The following is a 20201-nucleotide window of genomic DNA, read 5'->3' on the forward strand; positions in this document are numbered from 1 at the left end:
TTTTTATTTGTAGGTGATTAATAATGGATGAGGACACATATTTACTCAATTTTAAAGGCTGTAACTTTGAGCGTGGTTTGACTGATATGGACCAACTAGAAAATCTAGATAATTTTGAAATTAGAGATGAAGATGTCTTCATAATTACATATCCCAAATCTGGTGAGTTCAGGACTGCATCCTCTGTTACCTGTCGTTACTTTGTTTTCTTACCATGTATATGGACATATTCGACATCACAGATCTACAGAAAAAATTGACATGAAGCTTAAATATGTATGCCGTGAGGACATTTACAATGGATATGATGTCAACTCTGATGAAAAATATAAAGAAATCAAATATGGAGTTAAGAACAATTACTTGCTAGGTGATGACATGTTGACATGGGAAGAAATATATTTCAGAGATGAGCATGTTTTCATTAACAGAGCATTAACCCTCCCTGCTACTTCACAGAGAGCAATGGGACCATTTGCTTCCATAAAGATTTAGCCTTAGGACGTCTAAGGAGCAATTCTACTCCATGGCATCTTAGAGGATAATTATGACTTGGAATTGACTTGGTGACACTGTTTTCAAATATTCTTGTTTGTTTACATTTGATGGTAATAAAAATTCCTAGTGTATTTTTACTTGTATATGAATAGTAAGGACATCATTTTGAAGTAAAATAAATTGCCTTTGAGTTACAAAATGCTTAGTTTAAAATTGTAATTTCTAGAACATGGAATATATGGTGGCATTGAAGGAATGTTCTATTGAGTAGTTAATTCCTCTCAGGGTTATATGGCAGTTTGAACTAGTACCATAGAAACTATATCTCATAGAAATTCTCCAGTTATTCTCTGTTATCTTCTACTTTGAAGTTCATCACCTGTTTATTTAGAAATATATTTGCTTTATCCTTAGATTCATTCATAATATAAAATCCTTGGGGTAGATAATTTCATTTAACAAAACTGAAATTCCTTTATTTCCACGATTTATTATCTCTGGCAACCGATTTACTTAATGTTAGGTAAAGCACTATAGTCCGTAGAAGAATAGGGCACCTAAATCAGATTCAAGTCTCTGGGCATCACACCCAATGCTTTCTCCACCCTGACGGGTTCTTGTTTGCCTTGAAGGGAAGAATATTCAGTATCTCAAGAGCCTCCATAAATTACATCAACTCTACAATGTCGATAAGTCAATTAAGCAGTAATATTTGTAATACTTTTGGCACTTTGCATCTCAGATCATTGGTGGTATATCTATGAATATAGGAGCAAAATTTCTAACTTCTAATGCAAACCAAATCATGAAAAATAGTCTTTATTTCAGGAGTCAAGATTGCTTGAAAAACTTTGAATCTCTTATTATAGTTGACCTGCATTCCTAGACAACAGAAAATCCCTCGTGATCATTTCAGGAGATGCAGAAATCCATTCAATAGTATCCAGCATTTATTCAGAATGAACACTATTAGCACAACGAGGAAAAAGTTAAGTTCTCATTAATCTGATAAGGGAATCTCCCAAAAGACCATAGCAAATGTCATATTAAAGACAGAACAAAGTGAAATATTATGTTTAAAATCAGACCTTAGACAAAAGTGGGGGTGGGGAGTAAATGGCGTCATTGTGATTGTGGCTGCAAGGTGCTGCCAAGTCCTTTCTGATTCAGACCAACCCTAAGTTTGCAAAACAAAACAGAGGTCCTGGGCCTTCCTCACAGTTGTTCATAGTTTGGGCCTATTGTTGCAGGCACAATGGCAGTTCAAGGGGCTTCCATGTCTTTGCTGCCCCTCTACTTTATCAAGCATGAGGTCCTTTCCAGGCACAGGAGTCTCCTGACAACATGGGAGAAGTTTATGAGATGAAGTTTCTCTGTCCTTCCTCTAAAGTGATTCTGGGTGTTATTGTGTCCTTACAAAAGGACATTTCACTTTGAGGAAAGTGAGAGAGCTCTTAACAGGGGAGTAAAGGGAGCTTTGAAGCACATATTGTTGGTGTTTCATCGAGTCTATCCATGCAGCCTTTCGGCTGTCCCTCTTTCCCTAGGACATAGATGAAAGGGCATGTACTCGTTCTGCCACTCTGTTTGAGGGCAGACTCCAGGGTTTGTGTGGAGAGGAATGGGACTCTGTCTAAGTTGAGGTCATCATGCTTGGCCTCAAGGTCTTCCTTCAGTACGTCCAACAATGTAGGAGGGCAAAGGATGACTCCTTAGTATGCAATACAGACTCTGCATGTGGACCACGCAAGACTTGGCTTTAACTATTGATGTTGTTGGATAGGGATTTCAGATGAAGGGTTCTTTCGTAGACCTAGAACAACCAGTTCATATTAAATTATACCTTTTTCTTCGACGTGCCAGCATGTGTCACTTAATGTCGACAATATGAAAGAGGACAGCATGTGAGTTGGAGACTGCACGCACTCTCTATTACAATTCCATGGGATCCTGCTTCTGGATCTTCCTGTTGCCACTGCGGAAAGTGCCAGTGCTGCTGGAACTGCTGGGAAAGCCTTCGCCTGGGCAAGGGCAGCACTGGCGGTTGAGAGGTTCTTCCTGGAGCAGAGGAAGAGGAAGCCAGTGTGGAGGGAGCGGAGAACAGCACGTCCCACCTGAGGGTCAAGTGCAGCCATGCGCCCATAGCCACACTTTGTGCGCCCTTCAGAAAGCCAGAAACAAGGGACAAAGCCATGTTCTCTGTTCCACAACCCGTATCCCATTAAAAGATTCAGTGCTGCAAGGCGCCAGGTTTGGGTTTTTAAAACCAATAGATGGGAATAATAAATAAGAGGAGACTAATTACCCTGAAAAAATAACAAACAGAACAAAAACCCTGGTAAGACCATGGACATATATATGTACTTGGAAATTATCTAAATGGTTGATAAGCAATGCAGACCTGGATCTCAGTCCAAAATCTTTTTCTTTCCAGATTGTGAAGACTCCATGTATTAATATTATCTCCCACAGGATGGAATTTTCCAACAGATGTTATTCCATATTCCATGATGCATAGAATCCACTACAGATGTCTCCAAAAAAAAAAAAAAAAAACCTTTGACAATAACGACCTGTCCCCCTTTCCGTTTTTTTTTAATCTTTCCAGGACTGTCAATATAACATGTGGTTGAGGATGGTCCTGGTGGATCACAGAAGGTGCTAAAAACACCTTTTTTTCATGTGTACATTTATTTTTATTTACAGGGAAAAAAACTGCAAGGCTTGTCTTAAAGTTTTAAAGTGGTGGAAGTGGATGATGAAATAAAGCAGAAATAATTAACCTTCCACTAATAATTGTACATTTTTCATGTCGTTATGCCTAGAACACCAATATCAAATCCAAAGGGGCAGAGGGAACATGCAGAGCATGATGACTACATCTACTGTTATGAATCAATTTGTATTTGAAACAAGATTATGTATTTTTACAGGTACAATCTGGACTCAACAGATATTAAGCTTGATTTATTATGAAGATCACCGTAACAGGACCTCACACATGGATTCATTGGATAGAGCCCCATTTCTGGAGTATAATATTAGGAAAGTTGACTTTTCCAAACGCCCGTCTCCTCGACTCTTCTGCACCCACCTGCCATATTATTTAGCTCCAAATGCCCTCAAGAACAACAAAAATAAAGTACGTTGTAGAAATTTCCTATAGACTTTTCCTCCAGACATGTCTTGTTCTCAGGCCTTGTTCATCCACTTTCTTTCAAATGCTTTAGTTATTTTATTGCAAATATTTTATCTTATATGTTTAGCAAATTTATAGGGTATGTTAGTCTGGGGATATTAGAGAAATAAATCTTGGGAGACTCATATTTGTATTAGAGATTTATATACAAGAGCACTTGAATATTGAGAAAACATCCCAGTCCAGTCCAGATCAAGTCCATAAGTCCGATATTAGCCCATATGTCTGATAACAATATATGGATTTCTCTTCAGACTCAGGAAACACATGTAATGATGCCAAATGGAGGATGATCACATGCCAGTGAGTGGGAAGTCTCGTGGATCCAGTGGCATTGTAAGCATGTCAGCACTGGCTGAGTCTCCATGTGGGTTCTCCAGTTCAGGGCACTAGTGTCGTTCCATGTGCCTTGTCAGCTGCAAAGTCTCCCAGGCAGTTAGCCAGCAAGAGAGCATATCCCACCTCCAAGGAGGAATACCAGAGTTCCCAGAATCCTCAGGAGAAGGGCATGCCCACACAGAGGCCTCATTGGCTATGACCTGATTGACAGGCTAAACTTCACCCATTCGCTCTTAATCCTCTCAAATTGCCAAACGATTGTATAATTACCAAAGAGAGTATCACACATATAAACATACCTTGGATCACTATGCATGTGTCCATGAAATTATGTAGATAAATACCTTTCATGTCAGCTTTTAATACTCCTTTTATTTTCATGGCTTGATAAAATTTCATTGTAAGCTACTAGTAAATCATTCATGACTGCTAGGTTACAGCATGTACATTTCATATGCTATATTGTAATAAATATTCCTATAGATCTTTGTACTACTCTAGTCTAGTAAAATATGTTCCTAAAAGTGAAATATAAGTACTTTGCATGTTAATATATTGTCAACTTGCTTTTTATGAACCATCGATTCCTACTTCTTCAAACAGCATTCAAGAATGTTGCTTTCCACATCGGAGTGCTTCTTTCTGACCATTGAAATGATGGATTTGGCTAATGCGGTACATAAAACCCAAAACAAACAGAAAAAACGAAGCAAATGTCCTGACTTGAATTACGTATATTTTCTAACAATTGAACATCCTTTTAGAATACTCTTAGGCTTTTAAATGTCTTTTAATAGTTTTGTGCATTTTTCTTTAGTTTGTTTTCCTTCTGTTTGTTTAGCTGTTGTCTGGAGTACTTACAATCCCTGAGAGGTGTAAATGGTTGACACTTGATCTGTAAAGTGTAGGTTGGCTGCTCTCTTCACTTTGGTGGCTCAGACCTACCCATTAGCAGCACAGATATAACTCCTAGTGATCTGCTTCCATAAAGCTTACAGCCAAGAAATCTCTCTAGAGCAGTTTTACTCTGTAGAGAGAGAACACATGGGCACCAATAGATATGACATTGTGGCAGGGAGTGAATGCATTTGTATAGAATAAATATATTCCCAAGAAATAGCTTATCTTTAAAAGCTGTTGAAAATCTTTGATTTGAAATAACCAGTTCGTTAGTCTTTCCTCCATAACTTCTATTTTTAGTGTCCTGCTAAGATATTCTTCCACCACGAGATTGTGTGAATACTCTTTAGGCTTTATCTAAATAGTGTCCACCTTTAATTTTTGGCTATAGATTAATATTTGGTTATAGATAATACCTAAAATCACATGTCCCATGAGGTGTGAATATTGTGTTATATTTGTCCAACAAGTCAGTTCATTGATTCAGCATTATCTATTAAAGAATCTCCTTTCCCCCATATTTGGAACCTATATTTTGATATGCTAAATAATCTTTTCTGAGTCTGCATTCTTTATTCCAAATATTGATAGATCATTCATCTATGTTAGTTTTTTACTGCTTTAAATATTACAAATATGAAAACTCTCACTCTAATCAACTAAATCTTACAACAATTTTTAAATAATTTGATCCCTTAATGATTTTAGATGCCAATTGGAAGCTATTACATGTGTAGACTAACCATGGGGTAATGGTTGACAGTGCAATATTCAACATTCTGTCCAGTACCATTCTAAGGTTCTTTATTTATTAGGTCTACTCTTATAGCCTCTAAGTGTGTTTAATATTGATCTTCATAATCACTTAAGATATTCTTTTTTTGATTGAACAAACATGCTGTACATTTGCTTATATTTTCATTGCTTTGTGAGTGTAAATTTTTTACACTATTAATTTTCTATTTTAATATATCTTTTTGTAAGAAAAAACATTGCTTTACATTTCTGTACTATTTAATATATTTTGTTGACTTTATTATTATTTTCTCTTTCTGTCTCATATACTTAGTTTATGACCTTAACTGATAATATGTCTAAATTTTAATCGTTTTAAATATTTTCCTTCTTTTTATGTCACTAGGTAAATTGTGTAGGGGTGAAATATTATGATAGATATACTTACCTCTTATGGATTCTCCCGCATTTTCAGTAAATTATGTCTTTTGTTTTTTGTCTGCTTGGGTTATCTCAGGAACATATTAATTAAATATATTTTGTTCTTAAATTACTTGAAGCTTTAATTTTACATTTGTTTATTCACAAAAGAGAAATTATATCATATGCATTGGTGGGATAACTCTGAAGAGGCTTTATTTCCTTCTTTCAACATATAGTACAGTATAAGTAATTGATTAATTAAGGAATACCTCATTCCTGGAATAAATCCTACTTGCTGACAGAAACAGAGAAGTAAACGCACTGTCAGAGATTGATTCTGAGTCACAGTGACCTTGGACCAGGCTCTGAGGCTGTAATCTTTATGAGAGCGGATTGCCTCATCTTCCTTCGATGCTTGTTCATAGTATAGTATTTTTTTCTTTAACATACTGATGGAGGACTCTTTTTAAAAATGTCCACTCAGTTTTTTATTATCCATTACTTTAAAAAATCAATCTATTATTTTCTATGATTATTCTATTTATTTTTGGCTTCAATATCAGAGTTAGCTTCCTTTTCCTAAATCAGCATTATCTATATTTTCAAAATAAGCTATAACAGTTCATCTAAATTTAAAAAATTATTGAAACAAATGGAAATATATTCTGTTATTGTAGGATGATTTTTTTCAATTCTTGATTTGATCATTTTCTTTCATTTCTAATGCTGAAAATATTTTAATTCTTTCTTCTTATTTCTAAAAATCATTTTATTGGGGGCTCTTACAGCTGTTATCAAAATCTACACATACATCTATTGTGTCAAGCACATTGGTGCATATGTTGCCATCATCATTTTCAAAACATTTTTTTCTACTTGAGCCCTTAATATCAGCTCCTCATTTCCCCCCTCTCCCACCCTCTTCCCTCATGAACCCTTGATAATTTTTTTTAATTTCCCATGTCTTACACCTTTCTCTCCTGAACTTCCCCTTACACTCCCGGTATCTCTATTATCATTATTAGTCCTGAGGGGTTTATCTGTTCTTGATTCCCTGTGTTTTGAGCTCATATCTGTACCCGTGTACATGCTCTGATGTAGCCAGATTTGTAAGTTAGAATTGAGTTCATGATAGTGGGGGTGGGGTTGGGGGAGAAAGCATTAAAGGACAAGAGGAAAGTTGTATGTTTCATCAGTGCTATACTGTACCCTGACTAGGTAGTCTTTTTCTTGTGACCCTTCTGTAACGAGATGTCCAATTGTCTATAGATGTGCTTTGGGTCTCTACTCCACCCTTCTAATTCACATTGATATGATTTTTTTGTTCTTGGTCTTTGATGCCGGATACCTGATCCCTTCAACACCTCATGATCACATAGACTTCTGCGCTTCTTCCATGAGGGCTTTGTTGCTTCTGAGTTATATGGCTGCTTGTTAATCCACAAGCTTTAAGGCCCCAGATGCTATATTTTTTTGATACCCGAGCACCGCCAGCTTTCTTCATCATGTTTGCTTATGGAACCATTTTGTCTTCAGCGAGTCAGGAAAGAAATGTAAAGTTTCTTGGGAGGCTAGGGGTGAAAAGAGGACCCGATACCAAGGGCTCAAGTAGAAAGAAAATGTTTTAGAAGTGATGATGACAACATATGTACAAATATGCTTGGCACAATTGATGTATGGATTGTTATAAGAGCTGTAAGAGCTCCAATAAAATGATTTATTTTAAAAATCTTAATAAAAAAAGAAAAAAGTTTTTAATTAACAGTTGTCTTCATTTTGCCTAAATTTTTGTTGTATTCTTTTTTCATTCTTAAATTTAAATGTGATTTTCTTTGGTCTAATTTATTTTTAATTGAATGAGTATACCTCTATCTGAACTCATCCTTAGGTGTCCTATTGGCATAGTGGTTATGTGTTGGGCTGCTATCCTAATGGTCAGCAGGTCAAAACCACGAGCCACAGCTCCATAAGTTACTGTCTCAGGAACCTACAGGGTGTTTCTACCCCATGCACAGGAACCCAGGAATAAGAACTGACACAATGGCAGCCAGTGAGTGAGTGATTCATGCCCTGCACTACATGATTGGGATATTCTAGTGTTTTTATTTTGACCCACTCTGTTATTAATACTCATGAACTCACCCATGGTGTGTATCTGTATAAGTTCCCCTAGATTATCCACGCTCAATAAATAAAATTGGAAAGCAATAAATATAGGAATATTCAACTTATTAAGATGATGCTTTCTTTTTTTAAGAAAATAGCCCTATTAATTTACATTGATTCATAGACCCTTGTACTTAATCTTGGCACACTTTTAAGTTTTGGTCAATTTGATTCTGGGACATCTCAAATGGAACATATTTTTCTTTTCCCTAATCAATAATAAATGAGATTAATAATTTTTCATGTCTTTATTTGCCTAATTATTTGTTCTGATTATTTTGCTTTGTTGAAATATATATTGCTCCCCTCATATTTTATTTTGTTTTTATAAGTTTTAAGGTGTATTTTAATAAACATAATTTTAAATTTTATTATAGGTAAATCCAGTTTATTTTTAATAAATTTTTCTTGTTTTAAAAAGTTTCCCCAAACAAGAAATATCTCTTCAACAAATAGTTTCCATGACAAACTTTGTTTTCACATGTATAACTTTGACCTTTTAATTCATTTTAGTATGTTATTAAAGAGTTACTATCATTAATTACCCCCTGTTGTATAATCATTTGCTCTAAAACCATCTACTAAATAGTTTTCTCTCTCCTAATTTATCCCCAATCTTACTGTGTTTAGACGTCAAAGGTCACATATTGCTGGAGAAGGTGAATTGGGACAGTCGCTGTGGAAACCAATGTGCAATACATGCAGGGCTCACAAGTGAACAGCTGCACTCTTAGAACACGTCCTCCTACTTGCACATGCACGCAATGTCCTATGAATAGCGTCATTTATTGGAACACTCTAATAATAAAGCTATCTGAACAATTTTCATAAATAGTAGACTAAGTGAACAATTTATTTTGAATTAGTGTAATTATAAATAATGCATGTGTAAAAAAACTAGGATGAATAAATAAAGATCATTAAAGCATTTCTCTTCCCCCTCCCCCACCCCGGCAGATTATTTATGTCTACAGAAACCCTAAGGATGTTATGATCTCCTATTTTCACTTTTCAAAACTTATGGTTACATTAGAAGATGCAGAAAATATAGAGCAGTTCATGAAAAGATTTCTTGATGGAAAAGGTAACTATTTATGAATCAAACAACTTGTTTATGATGTTCTGATGTCTTCTGGCCAAGTTCTCCAGTTTAAGAAACAGAATTTCAGTTAGAGAAGGAAGATAATTCAAAGTAGACTATATATGAGTAATTACTGTTACACATGATTTTATGACACTGACTTATTGTTATCAACTTATGAAAGATCCTATTTTGAAGAATGTAAAGGTCGCAGAGACACATATTTTAGGAAAACTTTTGGTCAGATCATAAAATATTCACAAACTCCTAGCAATTGATATTAATTAGGTCTGGATTGGATGCCCTGGACGATGTAAATGTTAGCACACTGAGCTGCTAACCCCAAAGTTAGATGTCCAAGTCCTCCCAGAGGCACTTCTTTAGAAGCCCCTGCCAGTCTGCTTCCCCAATATTAGCCACCACATACCCTCTGGAGCATAATTCTATTCCGCTGACATTATTGAATTTGTAGGAGTCAGAATTAATTTAATGGGGATGGTTTGTAATCCTATGAGGAATACAGACTGGGGCAAAAAGCTCATAGAACACAAAACAAGATCTCACTTGTTTAGAATATGATGTGTTCTATTAGTGTTGATAACTAAAGTTGCTGTTCAGAAATCTTAGACTAGAGAACATTGGGACAAATAAAGGCATATTATAAGATACAGGAACTCGGAAAAATGTTAAGACTGCTCTTATTACTGCATTGCTGCTTTCCGATGTACATAAAGAATTTTTCTATAAAGAAAACTCACATTAATATTATGTGGCTGTTCTGCACCAAACTACCCATTTTCCAAGAAGATAATACAGATGTTCAGTATCAGGAAATATATGTTCTCTGAGAACTAAAAGACAGAAAAGATAATATAGTTTATTATTTTTAAAATGTAACAACTTTTACTGTTATAAATTTTAATTATTAACTTAAGTAATTCTTTATTTTCTCCATAATTTTCCCAACAGTGGTAGGAAGCCTTTGGTTTGATCACATCAGAGGCTGGTATGAGCACAGACATAGTTTCAATGTTCTGTTTATGCGGTATGAAGACATGAAGAAGGTAAGATCAGAAGGTTATATTATTGTTACTGTGCTTCCCCACAGTTCTTCCTTCTTTTGGTGTCAGTGAACGATGTTCTCTTACTTCTCAGTGAATCTTACTACATACTCCAGCTCAGACTTATTTTGGGACTTCTAATTTGGTGCCTGACCCAAGTCCTGGTGTTTCAGTTGCCTCATGTGCATGAGAATGCTGGACATTGAATAAGAAAGATCAAAGAAGTATCAATGTGTTTGACTTATGGTACTAGTGAAGAATGTCGAAAGTACCACGAACTTCCAATAGAGCAAATAAATCTGTCTTGGAAGAAGTACAGTTAAGATGATCTTTAGAGGAAAACTGGTGAGACATTGTCTCACACACTTTGGGCATGTCATCAGGAGAAACTAGTTCCTGGAGAAAGATGTCATGCATGGTAGAGTAGAGGGGCAGTGAAACACAGGAAGGCTCTTGCCAAGCTATACTAGCACAGGGACAACTCTGAGAATGGTCCGGGACTCGAGGTGTTCTGCTCTGCTGCATATAGGGTCGCTATGAGTTGGACATGATTCCCTGGACTTACCAACAAAACAATTTCTGCTCATCTTTTAATTAGAATCTCTCTTAGCGCTGGCTGAGAGGCCTCTTCTCAGTGCTCTCAGACTCTTATCATCTCATGCAGCTGCATGTAGCAATCAAGGCACAACCAAATGTCCAGACAGCTGGACATAAACGAAGAGGGAGGGGAGCATGTGGAGCCCTGGGATGAGAAGCCATTCTGAAGGAACGACACATTATTGCCACACGTGAATCTGTGTCCTATGATGTATACCCTTCCTGTTGTATATAGAAATTTCATATGTAGATTTTATGGGAAATTGGGTTAAAAAATTAACAACTCAAAGAGCTTTCAAGAATCGTGTAAACAAGACAAAACACATTTGAAGTTCTCTAAATTGTGATCTGATTACTGTTTTAAAACAAATTGTATTCATGAGTTTATTTTATAATATTGTATACCTACAATAGGACAGGCATGTAACTAAACCGAAGATTCTTTTTAGAGTCCATTATTTACTGAGTTTATAGTTAACATGTAAGGTTTGTATTCATTACAAGAGTATAGATAATGTAAAAACATGGTGTTATAAAGTACAAGTACAGATTAGCTGTTATCAAGGAGATATTACATAGCCAAGATGTTCAGGATGTTTCTGGCGGAAAGTGACTTTGAGACCACAAGTGAAACTAGGGGAGACGTGGGGATAAGTGGTCCAAATGAAGAAAATGAAATGTGTAAATTTTCTGCAACTGTAAAACTCTGAGGAACTGAAGAAAGAACTGAGAGCTAGGTGGAAGTGGTGAAGCATGAACATACAGAGGTGTATAGCAGCCTGATGATATAAGGCTTGCAGATAATGTTAGTGAATTTCCATTGATTTTATTTTCATTCTAAAACAATAAGGAGCCCTTAAAGATCTCTAAAAAGAATAGAAATGTGATAAAGCATATATTTTTAGAAGAGCGTCCTCATTACGGGTTCAGAGGTGATAACTATGAAGAAAAACAGACCTGATAGAAACCTGTGGATGAATTCCATTAAAAATAATGGTGCCTTGGATTTAGGTAGAGTCACTGTGATATCACTGCCTCCATATCTGGAGAGGAACTATGGAGCTCAACTGTGTCATCAACTGTAACAAGGCTGCTGGCCAAGCCTGGAGGGGACCGTCATGGTGGTATGAAGAGGGTTGAAGAAGGTAGAAAATGTCCCTGACAAGCAAAGTATTACACCTTTGTGGTATCCCAAGTGAATTAAACTCTCATGACCAAATACCAGAAGAGTTGTAGGATGACATCAAGAACAATGTACGTGGAGACAGTCAGATAGAAAAGAGGGGAAGAGAAAGAAAACAGTGAAATGAATATCATAAAGACTCTAGAACTTACTTTTAAAATTACAATTGGCAAAGTTGCGGGGGGGGGGAGTGATGAGGTGAAATTGCAAAAGAGAACACAACCCAGGGTGGCTGTGGGAGACAAGGTAAGCTGTAGTAATGTAATGGACAAGAACCTCACGTTAGAAACCAAGAGTAAAGAGATCACTGGACTTTTCTCAAGCTGCAGGAACTGGGGAAGAAATAGAGGTCACAATTAATAATATTGAAGGTTTGTGTGGATCAATAAATTGAATTACAGCAGAAATAGCAAAAAAATCATAAAAGGTGGAAATTCACAGGTATTGTACCAAAATAATTGGCTGAGCTTAAACAACTTCAAGAGATAGGACATGATCTTGTCCTGACTGTTCCTTGTCTGGTGGACCTCAGCCCCTCTACCAAGTCTTCATCTCCTTGGTCATGGCATCCTTGTACTGTGTTGCTCCCCTCATACCCTGTATTACTCCAATCAGCATTCTAAAGATGTCTTTAGTTGAAGATTAATGTCTGTTTCTCCAATGCGTGTTGCTAGGTTTACGATGCCTTCTGCTGTAGTGTTTTGTTTTTTCTTATTTTCTTGTTGAGATTGTTGAGGTATATTTAGGGCTACATGTCATTTTGGAAGAACTGGGTGCCATGTCCTTGGGAGATGAAGGGCCCTGAACTTTTTCTTTGTGTGACTGGTAAGAGTGGTTTCAGGGACTACCTTTGGCCTACCATGGTGGTAGGTTGGACTGCTGTGTAGGTGAGATGCTATTCTGACTCAGTGACCTGAGGCAGTTGGGTGCCTTAGAGGGTACGCTGAGACCACTGTATGTAGGTATGCTACCGAGTCAGATTGGGGTGAGCCTGCAGTGTGGGCACAGGCCTGCTCTGGCCAAAATTTGCAGTCTTTTAAAGACTCTGTGGAGCCTAAAACTGGTTGATCCAGTTTTTGGCTTGGGCTGTGGCTTTCATCCCCTGGATTTTCCTGTTTTATTATGTCAAAATTACAGGCTGTGCTCTGGAGATTAGAATTCTGACTGCCTAGACCAGGACCAGGCTTCTGGCAGATTATATATCAAATTTACACAAAGGAACACAGCCTAGAACTGTGTTTTTAAAAATAATATATTTTTTCTTTTAATAATGAGTTTTTGGGGTGCCCTAGGATTGGGGTGTGCTGCGTTGTTCCGCATAGAAGGGGGACTAGATGAGTTAAGTGGGTTTTGGGCCGAATGGATCTGACCCCTCCTCCCCCCACACCCTATTCCCACTGGCTGTACTCCTGTATCACTCCTAGATCTCTCCTGAACACTATCACAGGTTAACATCCCAGGGGCTCTTCATTTGCTGAAAATGAGTGAATTGGGGTGTAGGGGAAAGGGGATGACTAATTTAAAGAGGAAAGGGGCACCTCACACTTTCTTGGCTGGGGAGGGAACATGCAAAACCAGAGAATGCATGGGTAAGGTGGATATCAATAAAGGGAATTCTGGTATGAGATCTTGAGGCTAGTTCTCAGAGATTCTCCACAAGCTTGGGATTATGATCAATTTTAGCCAATAGTCAGGGTAAATCATTCCATGCTGAAACTCTTGGATCTTTGGTGCTGGATGGGGTAAAAGACACTGGTCCACTGGATCTAGTGAGGGATTATCAGAGCCCCAGGGCAGACTTTTTAAATTGAGAGCATTTCAGAAACTTCTCCAACTTCTCTGTGGGCCAAAATCTAAGTGGCAAGTCTAAACAAAACCCTAGTATAATGAATCTATTTTTAGCACCCAGCCTCCCAATATTGGCCTCCTTACCACTTGTGATCTAAGAACAGGAGCAGCAGGTTTGGGATTGAGCCTGTGAACACTGTTCTTTAAAACTTCCTAGCAGATAAGGGGTACCAAGTGCCCCCCTCTAAGGTCTAGCTTTTCTCCTATTTGTTATCTATCTGGGAAGTCTGACTCACAAAAGACTCCAGAGAGATTACAGTAGACAGAAAGCAGTTTCATGCTCAACTCTCAACTCCCTCTACAAAAACTGAAATTCTCTCTTTCTAAACTTCACAGGATATTTCAGGCTGTGGATTCCCAGTTTTAGTGTGTTAGCCTCTCTATGCAGCAGATAAGAGACAACTGCTCAGTTGATTTCTTGACTGCTGCTTCCATGAGCATTGATTGTGATCTAAGTAAGATGAAAAATCCTTGATGACTTCAATCTTTTTACAATTTATCATGCTATTATCTACTGGTCCCGTTGTGAGGATTTTTCCTTGCATTAATTTGTAATCCATACTGAACACTACACTCTTTCCTTATTACCATTTCACATTGTATTATATTAAGCTCACTGTTGCATTTTGATTATGTTCTATATTAACATCCCCATGAGACTGTGTGCTTTTTACACATACTGATCTTATATTATTTTTCTCTTGAGCTTTTCAAACCTCTCAACAGTTTTTGATACATCAAATTCCAAAAGTGCTGGCTTATTGAACACGTGAAAATGAGCACTCAGTCCCATATTAAAACAATACAAAGCACCCAATAAACTGAAAACCAAAGCACTCATTTTCAAAGGAGGAGTAATAGAGCAATATATTTTTTGTCGAATTTAGACTTACAAGACCAAACTCGACAATGTAAAAAATGCTATTTTGTAATGTTATTTAAAAATTAGATCCTTAACTCAGCATAAACAGACTAGTTTTTCATACCAACAATTTCTTTTAGGATCTCCGAAGTGCTGTGCTTAAAATCTGCAGTTTTCTTGAGAAAGAACTGAGTGACGAGGCTGTGGATGATGTTGTGAGAAAAGCCACTTTTCGAAACATGAAATCTGATCCACAAGCCAATTATGATAAATTTGTAAGAGAAGAAGTTGGGGCGAGAACAGAAGATGGTTGTTTCCTACGCAAAGGTAATGCTCAGGATTTAAAGTGTCAAAATGTAAAATGTTCCCTTATCTTCTTGTGCCAAAGGGACTTAAGAGGTATTTCCAATATGCCACTCTAAGTGATGCTGGTTTCTTTAGCCATCTAAATTTACAAGTAAAAATAACTCTGAAGAATGTTTCAGAAACTGCTACATTGTTTTAGTGCAAAGCCTGACACTACAGTCTATCCAATGACATTTCTTCCCTTCCTTCTAGACCTGGGATTGGTTAACCTTTGAAAAGGTAGAGCCAATCCTGTTCCTCACAACAACTGAAAAATCATTCATGAGCCATATATACATTTTTATAAATACCGAAAATTTAAAGTAATATGAACGGAACTATAAAATTTTATTTTCATTTTCATTTTTTCTTCAGAATCACAGGCACATACTAAGAAAGCCATATATGGCTCCAGTTAGAGCCGCAGTTTTCCAACCCTGATTCTAGGCTAGAGGTTGACACTTTGAATTAGGCTAACAATGTCTGTGTGAAGGTAATGGATACACTTGATCACGTTTTGTGTGTGTGTGTGTGTGTGTGTGTGTGTGTGTGTGTGTATAACTACCCACTCCTCCATGGAAGAAATAAAGGAATTTCTAATCTCGTTAAGATTTATGACTTAGAATTTAGAATATTCAAGGAGACATTTTCCTCTATCCTAAAAGGTCACTATGAATCAACACTAAAGTTGATCACAGTAAAATTCCGTTTAACATATAGAGTAAGGTATAAAATGATGGAGCTTATATAAAATATATATAAGCTCCAACTATTTGCCTACACTTCCCAGATCATACTAAATCCATTTTCTCATCTACCTATGTGATTGGTAGATTACTGTTATTTATTTCTTTTTCTTAAATAATTACTTCTTATTTTATCATAAAATGTAGAATGATATCTCCTTATCCACTCAGCTATGAACTCAATTATACCACAAAAAACAATAAATTATAGTTGTGCATCAAGATTTCAGAAATTCCTCTGAACCACGGCCTCTTAAGTTCAAAGATTTCATTGAGACCGTTCTCATCAGGGAGCTCTAGTTGCATAATCATTAATCTTAGGACTCCCCATGGGAGAAAGGTGAGCTCTGCTACTGTGAAGAATTATGGCCTTGGCCACATAATGACACAGTCCTCTCAGGTTTGGGGAGTTGCTATGAGTCTGAATCAAAGAGGGAAAATAGTAGTTGGAAAACATGGCCCAGGTGAGAGAAACAAAGCTTTAGATTAAATGATCATATTTTTCAAGACCAATAACTTCTTCACAAATAGGATTCTTTCAACAATACAAAATGTGACTATATTTGTGGACTTCTCCAGAAGCAATACACAGAAATCAAGTTGAATACATCTGTGGTAAGGGATGATGGAGAAGCTCAATATGAGCAGCTGGTCAGGAGAGATCAGACTTGGGAAAAGGATACCGTGGTTGGTAAAGTAGAGGGGCAGTGGAACAGAGGAGGTCCCTCAAGAGATGAATTTAAACAGTGGCTGTGAAATTGGCACAAGCATAGGAGCACGTGTGAGGATGACTCAAGACTGGGCAGTGTTTCACTCGACTGTACGTAGATTCTCTATGGGTCAGAACCAACTACAGGGCACCCAACAACAACACCAAGGGGGCAAGGGCCACCTGTGAAGCAGACCATCAATTGCTTCTATGTAAGTGCTGGAGTATGAGTCCCCAACAATCGAGACGATCCTCAGGAGGGGATTTATGATTGGAAAAAATGAGGCAGACAGACAGACAGAAAGGCACAGGGCCTCCATGTCCAATGTCACGAACAAGAGAGTGAATGTATTTTCCAATAGGTATATATGATGTGGCTTAAAATATTTCAATAGGCAAAAATGCATAAATGTCATACAGCGATTCTATTACATAGTTAATGGGTAATATCATAGCAGGTCACACAATAAACAGAAAATTAAGTGAGTCATCATGTTGAACTAGTGCCAGTTGACCTTGGATGCCCCAGAGCATTCCCCAGGGTAGCTGTCTAAGAATCCATATCAGCAGAAGGCATCAGAAGAGGGTTTGATGTGGGTTGGGCTATAGAACTTGATTGCTCTTATCTACAGAAAACCTTCAGGCATAATGAAAGCCAGACACAGATATGATTCATAATTTATGGTAGCTCGTCTTACACTACCCCTTAATGGAGAGCTATTACAGGGCACACATTTTTGGCATAGAAAGTGTATATTTGAAAATATTTCTATCTCAGAGCAATGAAGATCTTTCTCAAAATAGGGATAGTTTTCTATGCTCATGGTTATGAGAGTATAAAAAAGATCAAATACACTCGTCCAAGTTCTCCGTTTACCACATGTAAGTTTAAGTCAAGTTGACAATAATTAAAACAAGTCCAGAAGAGCTAAAATGCAACCCTGAGTATATCCCACCTGAATTTTGAAGCCATCTCAAGAACAATTTGATGCCTTGAAAATTAATGACACAAGACATGATGAGCTGTGAAATGACAACATGAACTTGATCCAATAAAAATGCAAAAGATCATTTTAAAAAATGGAAATGATGACAAGATTGGAGTGGATGTCAAAATGACTCTGCAATTGGCTCCTAGTCATAAAGCAGCTACGGCAAATGCTTTGGGTTTATCAGCATATTCCTCAACAGTCAACTAAATCCGATACGTTGTAATGTGCGTTCCCACAATTCTATTTACTCTAATGCCAAACCCACAATTCTATTTACTATAACGCCCATGAGAATATGCCCAAAGTCAAATGTGGTCACTAAAGGAGCTATGATACAAGCCTTCGTTTCTTAAAATTGGTTTAAAATTTTCTTGAAATTTTTATAAAGCTTCAGCATAGACTACTTTTGGGTACCCTCTATGACCTTGACCTTATTACTTGAAAATTTTGGACTTCAACATTTGGGGGTCAATAGTAAGGATGAAGAAATATCTACATTATTCATTTCTGGGTCAGACTTGATTATATATTCAGCCTTATAGTTTACTGCTTGCCATATAATAAATGTAGTCTTTAATACATTTGAAGATTTGTGTCTTCTTTTCAAGAACTGTTATGATTCAACGGTAGCAGTTGGAAGGTTAGCAGAAAGAGAAATAGACTCTACATTCACCATGTTGGCAGCATGATTAGGCTTATTTCATGTATACAGAGAGCTGAGGGGTTACGCCTTGTGGTAAACTACTGGAAATATTAGCTTGACTTGGAGAAGAGAGTAAGTGGGGAGAGGACCTTGGCCTTCATCGTGTCATGTTCTCCTCTAGCGACTGTCCGTGTGCTTACCTCACCAGGTACAATTGGAGACTGGAAACGTCACCTGACTGTGGAGCAGAGTGAGATGTTTGACAGGATCTTCCAAAGGAAGATGAAAGATATTCCTCTGAAGTTCATCTGGGATGTAAATGAGGAATAGAATTTTAATCAGAGTTCCAAAACAATCCTATAAACGCTAGTAATTATAAAGCATACTTTCATATTCTTATTGATATACACCTTTCATGTGATTGTTAATGATAAAATCTCAGTTCTTTATAGACACTATTAGTGAAAAATACAAGTACATTTAAATAATGAACAGAAGTTTGATGAACTCTGTGAATTGCAATATATTAAAGTGATTTTGTAAGTAGAATTGTAATAGTAATAGGAGATATAGAAAGCTTGATGCATGAATTATAAATGTTTTCAGAAAAAAGTTCTGTACTAGGGATTTCTTTAATCATCAGCATTTAAATTTATAATGAGTTAAATATGTATTATCTTATTCTTATGTTAAACTTTAGTTAGTTGGCTTCAAAAACTTCTATGACTGTGTAAATGTTGTAGTAGAAGAAATGAATAACTCAAATATAAATATATGCATCTTTATAATAATTCACCATATCATGATGTTAGTGTTAAAGATCAGTGGATGAAGGCATACGTAATTATTTAAATATTTAATTGTTTAACTCTTGGAAATAAAATGTATGATTAATGAAAGTAAAATGAACAAATTCACCACAAAAGTGTCAACATGTTTGTTGTTAGATGTAACCTACGTGCAACAAAGAAAGCTACCAGGTCCTGTGCTGGTCTCACAATGGTTCTTTTTGTGGTTTTCCAAAGCCATCATAATGGGAGTTAACACAGATATCATATACTTCCATAGTTCAATCACATCAAGCGGGATTGTCCAGTCACTGCCACGATAAGTTTCAAAACATCCTTTTCCTTCTTGAACTCTGTGACATAAGATTCATTATACCAGCCCCCAGTTGACCCCCTTAGAAACCTTTATTCTACTTGCTGTCTCTACAGGTTCATCAATTCTGAGTTTCATATACTGAAAAACAGAAACACATATCACAGAAATTCAAGGGGCACACCCAATGACAAAATACATCAGAGCCAACCCCCAAATAGGCAAACAATAAACCTAAAACATAGAGAAAATGTCAAAAACCAGATCAGGCCCAACATGCATCAGATGGGGGATTTTTAGAAAAAATCATGGGGGATCAACAAGGTTTGAACCATTCAAGTCAGGTTTATGATTTTGTTCCCCTAAAGATGACTCTCCAATGCAATCTGTTTGGGAAACCAGTTTCTTCCCATCCCCCTATGATGAATGGAGGTACATCACAAGAGGCTTATCCCCTATGTAGATCTCACCAATGTATCCTGAGCTCCCACTGTCATCCATAGCCCTCTGCAAGCCAGCATCTCACCGTTTAGGCTCTGATATGGTTTCCTTCATTGGCTTCAGATTACAGAATTTACAATACTTTGTTCGCTGATGTTGGTGTCTTTTTCCCTCTGGCTTCAATTGACAACTCACGTAGATGGCTGCTTATTTGGAAACAAGCCTTTAAGATCCCAGACACCGTTTTATCTGGGAGTTGGGCACCATCTAATTCCTTCACTGCACTTTGCTACAGCACCCATATTTTCTGTGTTCCTTTCCTTTGGAAGAGT

General features: G+C 37.0%; 1 protein-coding gene across 1 annotated transcript; it reads left to right on the forward strand.

The window, feature by feature from the left end:
• Positions 1 to 23: 23 nt before the first annotated feature.
• On the forward strand, positions 24 to 18657 carry LOC142452750 (amine sulfotransferase-like). Its single transcript, XM_075553974.1, has 6 exons — positions 24 to 162; positions 3432 to 3640; positions 9218 to 9344; positions 10311 to 10405; positions 15033 to 15219; positions 18536 to 18657. The coding sequence occupies exons 1-6, from the start codon at positions 24 to 26 to the stop codon at positions 18655 to 18657; spliced, it is 879 nt and encodes a 292-aa protein (XP_075410089.1).
• The last annotated feature ends 1544 nt before the right edge of the window (positions 18658 to 20201 follow it).

The sequence above is a fragment of the Tenrec ecaudatus genome, chromosome 7 (assembly GCF_050624435.1).
Source record: "Tenrec ecaudatus isolate mTenEca1 chromosome 7, mTenEca1.hap1, whole genome shotgun sequence".
Taxonomy (NCBI): domain Eukaryota; kingdom Metazoa; phylum Chordata; class Mammalia; order Afrosoricida; family Tenrecidae; genus Tenrec; species Tenrec ecaudatus.